The 16,463-nt window shown below is 36.3% G+C and overlaps 1 protein-coding gene across 6 annotated transcripts in view; it reads right to left on the reverse strand.

The window, feature by feature from the left end:
- Positions 1–16,463, reverse strand: part of DMD (dystrophin) — a 2,246,075-nt gene that overhangs the window by 1,686,562 nt on the left and 543,050 nt on the right. For 5 of the 6 annotated variants that reach the window (XM_055393450.2, XM_055393451.2, XM_055393449.2 and 2 more), the window contains exons 8-9: positions 5,206–5,387; positions 3,690–3,821 (exon numbers count right to left, since the gene is read on the reverse strand). In XM_055393450.2, the coding sequence (XP_055249425.2) occupies positions 3,690–3,821; positions 5,206–5,387 (314 nt within the window). The remainder of the gene's footprint in view (positions 1–3,689; positions 3,822–5,205; positions 5,388–16,463) is intronic. The other variant, XM_055393453.2, reaches the window with a different exon arrangement.

Here is a 16,463-nt window from a genome sequence, read left to right on the forward strand (position 1 = left end):
ATATAAGTCATTCTAGGCTGAGAGAACCATTAAAGCTAAGACATAAAATTGCTTCACACAAGCAGGAAAATATAAAGTGTTAATAGATCATGGAATTTATTGATGAAATTTGGGAGAATGGAATTGTCACAAAGGCTAAAGGAAGTGAAGGAAGTTTTGTGAATTGTATTATTAAAGCTGTTAATAAGAAAATCTAATCTGATTTAGAGGAGACTAAGCTAAAAAGAGTGATATTGATTGCAAAGCTATTTCTGTAATCTAGAAGACATACAGTGAGAGCCTGAATCAGAGGGCACTAATACGGAGGGGAATACTGAGGGGACATAACTTAATGAAGAAATACGTGAAGAAAGAATTGACAATACATGTCTCCTTACTGAATATCAGATCACTACAGACAAAAGAGTACATCACATATTTAAGTCTCAAGAACTGCTGAATAACATCTTCATTTACATAACCAAAAGGACAACAGACAGGTTTGTGAGCAATGAAACAAGGTCCACTTCAGGATATCAGAGATTTGAGAAATCAGTGGACATCAAGATATAGATACATATCAAAGAGTTGAAAATGCGTTGGAAATGAGGCTGTAAATCAAGAGAGATTGGAAGTAGTGAAAACATACATACAATAATCACGGGGGCAGACAGCTTCAAGTCAAGAGACTAAATCATACTGACAAGAGACAATGTATACAAAAAAGAAGGTCAAAGGATCTCACACCAGACACTTATGCTAAGGGAGTTGAAAGAGGAGTAAAAGCCACATAAGGAAAGAGACACAGGACAGTTAGAGATGAAGAAGCTGTTAAGTCTAGAGGCTATAAGAGAAGTATTTCAATGACAGTACAAAACCTGAGAGGTGATAAAAAAGACACTGGATTTGGTGATGAAGTACAATTATTTGCTGAATAAATACATGAATATATAAAGCATAGACTACAAAAAATGATCAGTGAAAGAGTCATACAATAGTACATTAACAAGATAAAATGGAGTGGTGTGTCTGGAGAGAGGAGGTGTATACCTACAGGAGTTTTGGCTAGTGTGAAGTGCCTGGAGAAAGAGAGAAATTGAAAGTGAAAAAAGATATTGGGGATTTTGGATATTAGTTTACAAGCAGAATGAGAGGTATGATCAAAGTCATAAAAACAGAAATTCAGTGTAACTATAAAAACAATGGCCTCCACTCAAGAATGGGTGGTAGTTAAGTGATACAGTGAAGGAAAAGTTGGGGTTCACATCAGATCCTATTTCTTCTTGGTAAATTATGAGAAAAACTGATTTATAGGCAGAAATCCTGAGACAGGTCAGACTGCTTCACCTAAATACATTCACAAACTGCAATGACTATAAATCAAATTTTCTAAGTTGGGACAGAAGGGGATAATTAATGTTTCAAGATATTGGAAACTCTTAAAATAATTTAGGCATTTTATGTTTCACATAGATAACAGTCACCACATATCTCTCTCTTCTGTTACAGAAAACTTAATCCTTCCTTATAGACCACCAGGTAAACACTTGAATGAAACCCTCTGATGGAATCCAATCTGGCCTGTCAATTGAAGTGGATAACGATACAACCTGTAGAGGGCAGTACAGGCTCAGCCCCTCTGAGAAACTCTTCAGAAAATTTTCTCAGGAAATAAGACACAAACTTCTCAAACCTAACTACATGTAGCACCATTTTCTGCTGTGGTTCCTTTAAAAATAGGCAGAATATATCATTCCTCAACTGATTCATGTTTCTTCTTTTCTAAAGGATAACAATAGGTTTATTTCAGTCACTTTTGTTAAAACAGATAAGTGAACTGTTGAATATTTTAATATATATTAAGATCCCCTGGAGAAGGAAACGGTAACCCACTCCAGTAATTCTTGCCTGGAGAATCCCATGGACGGAGAAGCCTGGTAGGCTACAGTCCACGGGTCGCAAAGAGTCGGACACGACTGAGCGACGGAACGGAACGGACGGACATATTTTATAATATTTAGACAAAGGGAGAGTGAACAAATACCGTCCAGCAAAATTAAGTCCATTTATAATTACTTCATTAAGGAGTCATACCTGAGCAATGCCTTAATGAGATGGTAATGAGGTAAAAATGTGCTGCCAGAGTAGGCACTGGAGAAAATCTTCTGGAAAAGGCAGCCCAATAAACTGAAAATAAGGGGGAAAATACTTCCCTCTTTGTCTTGCCTTACACTTCTTTATTTTAGGAGGAATGACACCTATTTTTTAAGGCTTGAAATTTTCTTTTGGCGTATGGTGATTAAAAAAAAAAAAGCCTTAAGAGTCAGGGAGAGTCAGGAGGGTGCGAGAAGAGAAGAAAGGAAGGGTGGATGTACTTCAAATGGAGATAAAAAATAGTGCCTCTCTACTCTGAGAGTCATTATAAGGATTTTGCTAGTTCATATGATGTATACACATAGCATATAGTTAATACTCAGTAATGTGTGGCAGAATTCTTTTTATTTACTGATAAGGAAGAAACTGATGAAGTTATTTTGTTCAAGAATATACAATTGACCTTTGTGAAAATGTGGATGGGAATCTAATTGAAGATGAGGCTGAGTCACATAAACACTCTCACTCATCCCTTTGTTCAAATCGGCAAGAAAACCAACCAAGGATAAAGGGCAGCGGGATGCCCTGAAATATGTTCCCTTGGGGAAATCTTTCGGTGTTAAAAAACTTTCAACCTCACGCATCAATTAACTGCTCCAAATAAATCACAAATTAAATACAACCACCATCTTAACAAAATTGATGAGCCTCCAAAAAGGTACGCTTTTCTCCAATGAGATCAAGACAATAATTTCTAAATCCCCATTCACAGTGCTGTATTTACAAAAGTCACTTCTGCAAGAACTTTTCAAATTGTTCTTCTAAGCAAAATATATGATATTTTCTTTTAAAAGGAAGTTTTAGCAAATCCAGCAATTCTAGCACACTTCATTTCCATGCTCTAACATGTAGATGCTATAGCTTCTTGTATTTTTCAGCTTTCTACAACATTGCAATAATGAAGGAAAAATCCACTGAGAATATTTGTTACATGGAAAACATTGAATGGTGCATAGAATCTGACCTGGTTTGAGTGTGACTTTCTTGTATAAATACTACAGAGCCTGCTACCAAGTTTACATTAGCCAAATTAAAATATATGAAGAAGCTTGCAGTTATATTTTTCTTAAATAGAATACAAATACATATATATATATAGTGTGAATATATAATAAGGGTGTCTATATAGAGAATACATTTCCCTCAGGAATCAGATATCTAGAAAAATCTACCCAAGTAATGTGACTAGCAAATTATATGCATATTCTCATTCTATTAAATGAGCTCTCTTTAATGAGCCTCATGTTTTGGTATAAGGATTGTAACCTTCATAAAAGCTAATCTTACAGTAATTATATAATGAGAGGATAAATCACTATTTTGAGAATCGTCAGTCATGAAGAATCAACATATAGTTAAACCTAGAGAGTTCTCAACAGCCAAAACAGCAACATGTCAAGTATCTAATACAACTGAGAACCATGAAATGGCTCTGGATGAATAAGCGGGGGGGAAAAAACAGTGCAAAATTCAAACAGACACACAAAAACCATGTTAGGTTATCTTGGATGAAGAAGTTCTTTGCTTTGGAGAACAGAGAGTAAATGTTGACAGACCTGTGAAGGAAATGAGCTCCGTGTGGGGTCAGAGGTGGAGACATAAGCAGCCTGTGTGTAGGCATAGCTCTTGAAGCGAGGCTGAGGAGAGGAAGAAGTTCGTTCATAGCCCTGTGCTAGACTGACAGTGATCTGCAGAAGGGTTTGGGGAAGGAGGACAGAGAGGAGGAGGAGGAAACAACATAAGTAACCCAGAAAGGAACTGCTTTCCAACACACTAGAAAAACAAATATCAAACGAACACAGTGAGCTGAAAAATGCAATCCTAAACCGAGAATGAGATGGCTGGATGGCATCACCGACTCTGTGGACATGAGTTTGAGTGAACTCCGGGAGTTGGTGATGGACAGGGAGGCCTGGCGTGCTGTGATTCATGGGGTCGCGGAGAGTCGGACACGACTGAGCGACTGAACTGAACTGAACTGAAACATATATAAGTGATACTCGAAATTGATACACTCCAAGCACTGCGGTGTGTTCAATGTCATGTCGGAAAGCAGGTAGTCAGGGAAGACAGGAGGATGGGTTTCATCATAAAGATTCCATACTGACACACCTCCAGCACGAATACAGGATGCGGCCCTGCCATCTGGTGAAAACAAGCATCCAAAAGCAATTTTCTCTGAACCCAAAGTAAACAAAACCAGAATTCATCATGTCAATACCCTGGAAAGGACTGGAGCTTTCATAAGCTAAATATAGAATTAGCTCACTAGAGTGAGAAAATGAGGCCTGAGAGCTTTCTACGCCTTCAGCAGAAATTTCGCTAAAGGCTTTTTCGTCGCTGTGTCAAATAATTAAAAAAAAAAAAAAACACCCTAAATATTCTTCTTGGGAAGAACAACAAGACATGTAATAGAAGAATCCCACTGGATTCTATACAATAATATCATAGAAGTCTTTACCATATGTATTCTCACTTAAATTTTACTTAAATTATTTTAAACTACTTTCATCTTACCAAAAATGTTACTTTGCGTATTCAAAATTTGTTAATATACCACCAAGTTGCCACTAAAAGTAAGAAGTTATTATTAAACAGAGTACTTGCCTTTGCTCTTAGTCTAGTTCCCTGCTTTGTGCTCTAGCTGATGGAAAGTTTAATATGTATATGACTCTATCTTTTATCTTATGTTATTTTACACAATGGAAATACACTCTATTCTGTGTACTAAATTCATATAAAATGGTGCTTACCAATAGCAGAGCATTTTAAAAATGTGTTTTGAAAACAACATTATAGTTCATGATATCAGGTAAAATTTAGGTTCACAGAGTCCTCTCTCTCATTTTCTCTCTCCAAAGACACATACACACACATACACACACACACTCTAAGCTAAGCTGTATATATACTTTTGCACATATATGCATGTGTGAATATACACACACACACTATGCTACATATATACATATGTTTATCTATCCATAGATAATATAGATGTGTGTATGATAACTAAAATTCCATATCAAACAGGAAATATCATGGCTATTAGCTATCTTTTCCATCTTTTACCTGTTGAGAGTAGTGCATTTGATGATGTAGTTGAAAATGTTCTTCTCTCGTAACTTTTGATGGCCTTGGCAACATTTCCACCTCCTGGATGGCTTCGAGGCTCACTTGTTGAGGCAAAACTTGGAAGAGAGATGTGATGTACATTAAGATGGACTTCTTATCTGGATAAGTGGTGGCAACATCTGTAAGCACATTAACACCACATATCAATTTTGGGTTTCTATGTCTGAGTCTCTAAAAGGGGATGAACAAATCAATGTTACAGGAAGAAGATGGATTAATGAGCACTCGATTGTCCATGAATATCAACCAGAGACTAATTAGAACATGATAATCAGGCTTAAAATGTACTTCCAATTTGGCAGACCAATGAGATGCACACTAAAGTTAATTTCTTTTCCTTGTTCACATAAAAACTTCATTCCGCAATACTTTTTCTAAAGTCAAATTGCCAAACCAGCCCATCTGAGAGAGTGGTTTTCATTAGATAAGAAACAAAAATAAAACACTGCATCTTCCTTACCATGGAAAGTTATAACAGCATGTCAATTAAAATGGTGGACTGGTAATTAAACAATTACACCAAAGAGCTTATTGCCCTGGCTTCCAGTAAAGAAAGTTCCTACCTCCTAATCAAATTTTTGCTGGTGATTAAGCATTTAAAGAGCAAAATAATGTCTCTGTGTTGAAATGACCCATGTATTTCTACAATCAAAATAAAACAACTATATACCATATGCACAATGATTTTTAATATTAAGTATATTAAAAATATTTGTTTACATTATGGTACATCTGTTAAAGTCAGATGTTGCTTTCCTTCTCAGATGTTAGAGATAAATTTAAAAGTCCTTCACATAAAGTTGATCTGACATTATGTCCTTTGCTACATCTAGAGAATGAAAGAAACCCAGCATTTAAAGTCAATAATAATTCATAATAACACATACAATAAGTGGCAGCTCCTTCAAAAGCTTCTTTTGCTACTTGGCATTACAATTTACCCACTGTGCTCATTCCAGGGAACCAAAATGTAAAAATAATCCTTTATGTGAAGTGTATCATTAATCCCAGAAGTGTTAAAACATAAATCCTGGCAGGAGGCCAAGACAACTTAGCAGCAATGTGCCAGACATTTCTCTTGCCATAAATTTATCCTAGCTCAGCTAGCATGAAAAGACCTGTTTTAAGTTAAATATGTATATCCTGATCAGGTGTTCTGATTATAAGTTTAAAAGCTAAAAGTCAAATTTCAAGTCCAAAAGCATAAAAGGAGGTTGATCAGGTCACTCAGTCAAATTCCTCCACAAGTTACAGGAAAATGATTAACCAGAACAACTATTTTTAAAGTATTTTTAAAAAAGAGTTAAGGAGGAGGGAAAAGCTAGCTAATGTTCCTTGGTCTGCTTCTATCCATAGTATAACACAGTACTTCTTAATTTTTAATGTGTATATGAATCACCTGGGGATCTTTTTAAAACTCAGATTCAGTAGGTCACAGGGAGAGCCTGAGGCCCTGCATTTCTAACAAGCTCCCAGGTGATGCTGAAGCTGTTGGGTTGAAGGCCATACTTAGAGTAACAAGGGTCATAAAAAATGACACAGAAACACACTCTCATATTATCTTCTGCATCATTGTTTTGCTTACTTGTTTTCAGAAGATACTTATTGGACACTTAAATGCATCAGGCTTAGAGGTACAAGGGGCTTCCCTGGTGGCTTAGATGGTAAAGAATCTACTTATGTCAGGAGATCAGGGTTCGATCCCTAGGCTGGCAGGTTCCCCTGGAGAAAGAATGGCAACCCACTCCAATATTCTTGCCTGGAGAATTCCATGGACAGAGGAGCCTGGTGGGTCACAGTCCATGGAGTTGCAAAGAGTCGGAAGTGATGAAGTGACTAACACTTCAGAAGTACAAAGCTATATAATACATGGTCTCTGCTCCCTATTATAATTAAATTATTAGCCAACAGATGGTGAATATAATTTTTTGCAAATATTTTTTAGGAAAGAACTAGAGAATACTTTGTGTATAAGTTCTGCCTTTCTAAACATATCTTAGTAGCTTAGCTTTGAAATTCTACAATCTCCCTTTCATTTCATAATTGTTTTTCAAGTGTTCATTGTATGGTAGATATTATACTTTACACCATATGTTTCTGAAACTCTAGAATGTTTTCTTCCTTCTCACTAGTAACTAGTCAAGTTTATCTTTAATGAGCAAAATTTAGAATTCAGTTTATTTTTTAGTGCATTAAATAAAACCATGCTGTGAGAAAGGCACTGAATTTTAAAAGGCTGTCTATGTAAATAAAAAGGTCCATGTCTATTTACTGCTATATTAGACATGTGAATGTGTATAACTGGCCTCAAATACACACTATGATCAGAAGAAATAAAGGTAAAAATAGATCAAGCATTATTTCTATTGCTAAAAGCAAATGTCAAAAATTGTAGCACATGTTATCTACATAAAACATCTTTTGGATGAATGTGAATATTCATAAATATTAATTACTACAATCACAATTTAACCAAACTATTGATGTTTTTGCCCCAATCTATCACCATCCTACCTCTGAAGCTATACAGGATTCAGTTGCACCAGTAGCTAGAATTCAGTATTTCTTTCCTTATAGAAAGGGATTCAGATATTCTAAAATCAGTTGAATTCCTTCCAAATATATTTACTAAAGCTGTATTATACTTTAAATATTTTAATAGATTATCCAGGAGGTTAGAATCCCTGAATGCTGTTTACAATTTGGAATAATAAAATAAGTAAGAAGAAAAGTATATTACAGTACAAAGCTAAAGAGAATTTAAAATGTGTTCCACTTACTGGCACAACCAGTGCTTTAATAAGTTCAGAAAAAGGAAGAAATCATACCTTACTGGAAGATCTGATAATTCCTTATGAAAAGAAAACTGAAATAAATTTGTATAGGATTTAATTAGCTGGAAATGGAGCAACATATTCCTCCACTGTAGAATCTATTACTCCAGGGTAAAAAAGCATGAGCAAAAGGTTGAAGTAGAAACAGATCAGGCTTCCCTGGTGGCTCAGTGGGTAAAGAATCCACCTGCAATGCAGGAGAAACAAGAGACATGGGTTCGACCCCCGGGTCGGGAAGATCCCCTGGAGTAGGACATGGTAACCCACTCCAGTATTCTTGCCTGAAGAATCCCATGGACTGAGGAGCCTGGCAGGGCACCATCCAAAGGGTTGCAGAGAGTCAGACATGACTGTGTGACTGAGTACAGGGACACATTAGACAGGCCCCGGAAAGAGTGACTTTGAGTGTCTTAGCCATGTAATTGAGCTTAATAAGACAATATGGGAAGCTTGCATGTAAAACACTAAGGGATCATCAAAGCAAAGCAGTCAACTTGGCCTTAGTTCAATAGGTTGGAGAGTAATTAAGTACTTCTGATCCAGGTTGTGACATTATTGCATATTTTGTAAAGTAAAACCAATAAGTACAGAATAGAAAGAAGGAGAAGAAGAAAAAAAAAAACTAGAATCAAGTAGAAGGCTGAGACCCAATCCAGACAGGAGGTGTTATGGAACTAAAATAGGCTGTGTTATGAAAACAAGGGAATGTGTGATAGAAATTCTAAGATCCAAAATAACTGTATTCAATTTCAATTCATTTACTCCACAGTCTTTGCAGATGCCTGTATACAAGATCCTGTCCTAAGCCTTGAGGGCACAAAGATTAATAAACTGAAAATGAAATGGAGGAGGAAACTGGTTGTTCTGTATCTATAGCAACAAATAGCAACCAATACAAGTTTCAATCTCATTTAACCAATTAACAATTACCTGCCTACAGAGTCTTGATCATGCTTCCCCAGGCCAACCAACATCAATCCCTCCCTTCTGAGGGGACAATCAGAAGTGTGCTCGCTCCAAAATGAAAAAACTTGTGAACACAAACCAGTTAACGGTGGTCTCACATGAGCAACCAACCATGCTTCTAAGAGTGTTCTCAACCTAATCCCTAGTCTGAATGTCCACAATCTCCTGACCTCTGGGTTTCCCCTCAAACCTAAGGATTTAAAGAAAGTGAGAATGACGGGATGCAACTTTTTTATTATTATTATTATTACAAGACATCAAAATGCATAAATTGAAAGAAGTGGGTAAATCCTCGAAATAAGAACTTAAAATTATATGAAAGCTATCTAAAACTCTACTATATAATAGATTCATTGCCATAAATGCTTAATCATTTTTAATCCAATCTTTGAAGCCATTTCAGTATGGAAATGATGAGCTCTTAATATTGCCAGAAAATTATTTATGAACTGTAACTTTGATTCTGATGAGTATTTCTACAGTCATAAGAATTTTGATACTGAGGACTATAATGGAAAAAAATTACTTAGGGAAATTCTTTATTTTTCAAAGAAACTGAAGCCCACAGGGGTTTGATGGCAAGTTCAAAAGCAAGATCAAGCCCAAATTAGAACTCAGTCAGTGTATCATACTTTTCAGTACCTTACCTTCATTTTTTTCAGAGAATGTGATCTTAATGCATTTGAAAACTGAGACTCTCAAAGTCATCTAAATCATGACCCTGTGATTCATGTGGTTCCATTATCAAACATCACCTACACTCTCCATGGAATTAGTGGTTTCTCCTTCTAATAAGTGAGGTATAACAAGAGTAAATACACATTAAAAATGCAACTTCAGTGGCAATCAAAGAAATGCAAATTAAATAAACATGAAAGTGTTTAATTATACTCCACTGTCTATCAAATTATCAAAGAATGACAAAAGGGCAACAATCAATCTGGCAGTAGCATCAATGAAAAATATTTTGCTATGTCTAAAAACAATCATATTCAATGATCCAGTAATTTTCCTTTTAGGAATCCACTATAAGGAAATAATTAGAAATTTATAATAAGATTTATGTAAACAATGTAAAAGTTAAGCTCTATTTACAATTAGAAAAGATTTATCACACAAAATAAAAGAAATGCAGACCATTTCAAATTGCTTAGTAAAGAATTAGAAATGATCAAGTGTATAATTACTTATGAATATTACAAAGCCATTCAAAATGCTTTTGAAGAATGTTCGATAATACGTGAAAATAAATTCTTAATAAGGTAACAGTGAAACAGAAGGAAGCATAATTTATGTAGAATATAACAACAATTTGTGGAAAAGATTAGAATATACTTCAAGACATTAGTGAAATGGGTATGGTGTGGAATTTAAAATAATTTACTTTTTCTCCTTCATCCTATCTATATCTTCTACACTATTCTATACTCACTAATTTTATAATCAGACACTATATGCTATAATACAGGTATCTGTAAAGATCAAAGAGATAATAAAATCAAAGTTGTACAAAGTTTTCTTTTAGTATACCCCAAGAAGTACTTCTCCAAGAAGTCAATGTGAATGAGTTTGGTAGGAAACTGGTGTTTTCAACATAGAACTGTTCTTATCTTAGTGCTTGCCTGGTAGCTCAGCTGATAAAGAATCCACCTGCAATGCAGGAGACCCCAGTTCAATTACTGTGTCAGGAATATCTGCTGGAGAAGGGATAGGTTACCCACTCCAGTATTCTTGGGCTTCCCTGGTGGCTCAGTTGGTAAGGAATCCACTTGCAATGTGGGAGACTTGGGTTAGATCCCTTGCTTGGGAAGACCCCTTGGAGGAGGGAATGGCTACCCACTCCAGTATAATGGCCTGGAGAATCTTATCTTGGGCAACCAACCTATAGAAAGTCTGATTAGCCAGCTGCCAGGCACAACCTTGAAACACCTCTGGGAAATCTAAAGAAGAGCCTCCACTGTCTAACTCTCAGGTGAGTTTTCTGCCAGGAGAAAGGCAGGAATTGAAATAGTGGATTATAATGCATATCAAGTGTAATTGGAAATAAGCAGGATTTCAAAGGTAAGAGATTTATAATTGTGAACTCACAAACTTTGGTCAGCCTTTTAAAAGTTACATTAAAAGTTTAAAAAGATACCATTAAGAAACCATGATCAGAATAAATGTGGATCATTTCCCACTGAAGTTGTATTAGGAACAAAACAATCAATAAATTTACTGTAAGAGAAGGAGAATGGGTGAACCAGAAAGAAGAAACTTGCAGTACCCAACGAGGCATGGTCAGATAGCTCTAAATATGAAAATGTGAATGCATGCTTTTAAATACAATAAAAATGCTGTGTTTGCTAAAATAACCAAATGCACAGATGTGAAATTCTGAATAACTTATTGATGAAAGCAAAGAAGGTTTATACTTGAGGTCTATAAAGAAAGAAATACAGCTATAATGTCATCTGATCTCTAAGCACTAGAATAAATTGTAGGTGATACCATAGCAATGGACTAATTCATTAAAGTGTCAGATTGTTATCTTCAATTTTAGTATTTTTCATCCAGCACGACATTCTACACACATGCATCTTCCATTCACAAGTCACTTTAAACAGTGGATATGCAGCATTCTAGTAAGAAAATAACTCACACAGGTCCCCTCCAGTTAAATTCTTTGAAATTCTACAATACATTCTTCCCTCACTAAATTAAGTACCCTTTAATTAAGCTGTTCCATAATTTTAGCATTTCACTCACTGATCCAAGTTGCTCTTATCATCTAATAACAATCCTTCTCATTAAAGGGCTATAAAATATAGTAATGAAAGTAATTTGTATTGATGAAGATGATTCAGTTTCATAATAAAATTAATGATAAAAGTATAGGCTTTTATTTATACATGAGAAACACTAAACAATTTTATCATTTAAGCATCCAATTATTCCTTTCAAGATGCTTATGGTACAGCTAGCAGAAAACTATGACTGTAGTGTTGGTATAGGTAGAAAACAGTGCTCAAGATACATATTGCTTACCTAGGGTCTAACAGGGAAAAACTAAAGCAAAAATCGGGTGGCTTACAGGAGACTTCAGATACCCTCCCACTAATTTAGCTTTCTGTTCATTAACCAAACAATGCTAAAGATACCTATGCAAATATGAACTGTGTATTCAATCCAATAAATAATGGTAACTGGAAATGATGTTACTGATTCTGCAAAGTATGGAACTGACAATATGAGACACTGAAAACAAATAGTTAATGAGTTACTACTTTGTACCAGCCTACTTTTTGAATATATAGATATATATTCTGGTCTTTGAGGATATAATGGTAAATAAATAGGCCCAGAGATCTGGCCTCACAGTTCTTTGACTCTAATGGGGAAGCATAATTAAAAATAAATTATTTCAAAATCCTCAATTTATCACCTGCCAATTTACCCCTAACATCTAGTTCTTGTTACTTCATTGTGTATTTTAAAAAATGCCTTCCACAAATGCACTACCTTTGCTAGACTTTTGGGAGGAATTAAATAAGAGTGGGGACTCTGTAGTGTTAAGACCAAACATTCTGATAGTGCCTAAAACAAACATACAGAAGCTGGTGGGTAAAGGTCAATTAAATGGAAATTCCCAATCAATCCTAACGTAATAAGTTTCAAACAAACCATTTTTATACTGAATGTTTTTTTAACCAAATATCAAATGTTTTCTACGTGCAGCTAATCAAAGTGAGAATTATCTTTTAAATTTTCAATTTCATAATGCAACATATTTTCAAAACTCCCTCTTCCATCTACTCATTGAGTTTGTACCCCCATTCAAATACACACACACACACACACACACACACACACACACACATACATACAAACATACACACACATTTTAAAAATTAAACCTGAGCATTGAAAACCTTAGAACAACTTTTCAGGACATGCCCACTAAAATCAGGAGACTAGAAAATAGCTTGACCTAACAAACGGAAGTTAATCAGTGTAGGAGACTATTGATGGAAAAACATCTGTACTTTCTTACAATTCTCTCTACATGCCTATTGTGGGAAGAACTATTGGAGTTTCTATTTGAGAAGGAACTATTTTGGCTCAGTGACATTTAACTCTGCTTCCTTAATTATCACCTGCTGATCCTGTGCTTTGCTTCTGATATGACCAAACTGACTTCTTTTTTCCCTACTGCTAGAAAAAGTACAATAGGTTTCATAAAGAACCCCACATAGTAACTTTATTAACACAAAATATTCTATTTCTACCCCCTTGTTCTCTCCATTGTGAGAAACGATACTTGATAAATAATGAGGCCAGAATAAAGATGCTCATTTCACTTGACATAAATTTCACTGGTTATTGTCGTGTTTTCTACTATGATTTGGGATTTAGAAATATGTCTGATGGTGTAAGGGCAGTTCCAAAGCAAGTTCCTCAATGATGACAAGCTTAAGGCAGAAACCATATATAAAATCAATCTTTTTGCAAAATATTATAAAAAATTTAACAAACAGGCTAAGCTCTTGATATGAAGTGGATAATTTTTTTAAATCAAATCATGGTGCTTCCAGGAAGGTAATCCTTACAAGGAAGAGATTGTGGCAGTTAACTAATTCCTCATATATCCCAGTTTCTATCTGTAAAATGAGTCATATTATTGCACAAATGTCAAGTGATGATGTTTGAGAGAGAAAATGAGTGTACAGAGTACTTTAACCACTATTTGTTGTCACTTGTTTGAGTTCGAACATAATTATAATTTTGGAGTTTGCCTGTGCTGATACATTCACCAAATGTTTGTGGCATGCTTACCATGTGTAATACATGACCATTAACTCACTTGAGAAAAAATCATTTTGATAATTAGAATGGTTCCATCGCCTGACTCCTAGGGTAGAAACTGGTGGATTATGGGACAAGCTGAAGACAATGGAAGTGAAACTCTCAGACAGAAAACATTTATTACGGGGGAGTGAGGTCTGCATAACGATGAATATGATGGATGGCATCACGGCAGCACCAGGTACCATATGCCGCATCAGAAGGGGCACAGTGTTTAGTAAGACGGCATCACAAACAAACTTCATAAACAAATGGCAAGATAACTGATGACAGAAGAGGTGTTCTTGAACTAATCTCCCCAGTTTTGTAGTTTTCTAACTGAAAACTGGACCTGGTGGCCAAACGGCATGCACTTGTCATAGTCCCTAAGCACTAGCAGCAACATGCTGAAAAGCAGAGACATTACTTTGCCAACAAGGGTCCGTCTAGTCAAAGCTATGATTTTTCCAGTAGTCATGTATGGATGTGAAAGTTGAACTATAAAGAAAGCTGAGCACTGAAGAATTGATGTTTTTGAACTGTGGTGTTGGAGAAGAGTCTTGGGGAGTCCCTTGGACTGCATGGAGATCCAACCAGTCTAGAACAAAGTACAAAGTGAAGTCTCTCCTTGGTGTCCGACTCTTTGCGATCCAATGGACTGTAGCCTACCAGGTTCCTCTGTCCATGGACTTTTCCAGGGAGGACTGGAGTGGGTTGCCATTTCCTTCTCCAGGGTATCTTCCCAACCCAAGGGTTGAACCTAGGTCTCCCACACTGCAGGGAGACACTTTACCATCTGAGCTACCAGGAAAGTCTATAAGTAAAAGTGAAAGTCAGTCACTCAGTTGTATACAACTCTTTGCAACCTCCTGGACTGTGGAATTCTCCAGGCAGTCCATGGAATTTTCCAGGCCATAATACTGGAGTGGGTAGCTCCTTCTCTAGGGGATCTTCCCAACCCAGGGATATTTCTCCTGTCAGTCTTGATTCCAGCTTGTGTTTCATCCAGTCTAGCATTTCTTATGGTGCACTCTGCATATAAGTTAAATAAGCAGGGTGACAATATACAACCTTGACATACTCCTTTTCCTATTTGGAACCAGTCTGTTGTTCCATGTCGAGTTCTGTTACTTCTTGACCTGCATACAGATTTCTCAGGAGGCAGGTAAGGTGGCCTGGTATTCCCATCTCTTGAAGAACTTTCCACAGTTTGTTGTGATCCACACAGTCAAAGGCTGGGGCATAGTCAATAAAGCAGAAGTAGATTGTTTCTCTGGAATTCTCTTGCTTTTTGATCTCTGGTTCCTCTGACTTTTCTAAATCCAGCTTGAACATTTGGAAATTCACAGTTCACTTACTGTTGAAGCCTGGCTTGGAGAATTTTGAGCATTACTTTGCTAGCGTATGACATGAGGGCAATTGTACAGTAGTTTGAACAATCTTTGGCATTGCCTTTCTTTGGGATTAGAATTGGGATTGGCCACTGCTGAGTTTTCCAAATCAGCTGGCATACTGAGGGCACCACTTTCACAGCATCATCTTTTATGATTTGAAATAGTTCACCTGAAATTCCACCACCTCCACTAGCTTTGTTTATAGTGATGTTTCCTAAGGCCCATTTGACTTCACATTCCAGGATGTCTGGCTCTAGGTGAGGGATCACACCATTGTGGTTGTCTGGGTCATGAAGATCTTTTTTGCATAGTTCTTCTGTGTATTCTTGCCGCCTCTTCTTAATATCTTCTGTTTCTGTTAGGTCCATACTGTTTCTGTCCTTTATTGTGCCCATTTTTGCATGAAATAATCCCTAGTGTCTCTAATTTTCTTGAAGAGATCTCTAGTCTTTCCCATTCTATAGTTTCCCTCTATTTCTTTGCACTGATCACTGAGGAAGGCTTTCTTATTCTTTGGAACTCTGCATTCAAATGGGTATATCTTTCCTTTTCGCCTTTGCCTTTAGCTTCTCTTCTTTTCTCAGCTATTTGTAAGGCCTCCTCAGATAACCATTTTGCCTTTTTGCATTTCTTTTTCTTGGGGATGATCTTGATCACTGCCTCCTGTACAATGTCATGAACCTCTGTCCATAGTTCTTCAGGCACTCTATCAGATCTAATCCCTTGAATCTATTTGTTACTTACACTGTATAATCATAAGGGATTTGATTTAGGTTATATCTAAATGGTCTGGCGGTTTTCCCTACTTTCTTCAATTTAACTCTGTATTTTGCAATAAGGAGTTCATGATGTGAGCCGCAGTCTGCTCTCGGTCTTCTTTCTGATGACTATATAGAGCTTCTCCATCTTTGGTTGCAAAAAATGTAATCAATCTGATTTTGATATTGACCATCTGGTGATGTCCTTGCATAGAGTCTTCTCTTATGTTTTTGGAAGAGGGTGTTTGCTATTACCAGTGCGTTCTCTTGGCAAAAGTCTGTTAGCCTTTGCCCTGCTTTGTTTGTACTCCAAGGCCAAATTTACCTGTTATTCCAGATAGCTCTTGACTTCCTACTTTTGCATTCCAGTCCCCTATAATGAAAAGGACATCTTTTTTGGGTGTTAGTTCTAGAAGATC

This window comes from Moschus berezovskii, chromosome X (genome assembly GCF_049115385.1).
Source record: "Moschus berezovskii isolate FMDL1 chromosome X, NW_MosBer_1.0, whole genome shotgun sequence".
In the NCBI taxonomy this organism is placed as follows: Eukaryota; Metazoa; Chordata; class Mammalia; order Artiodactyla; family Moschidae; genus Moschus; species Moschus berezovskii.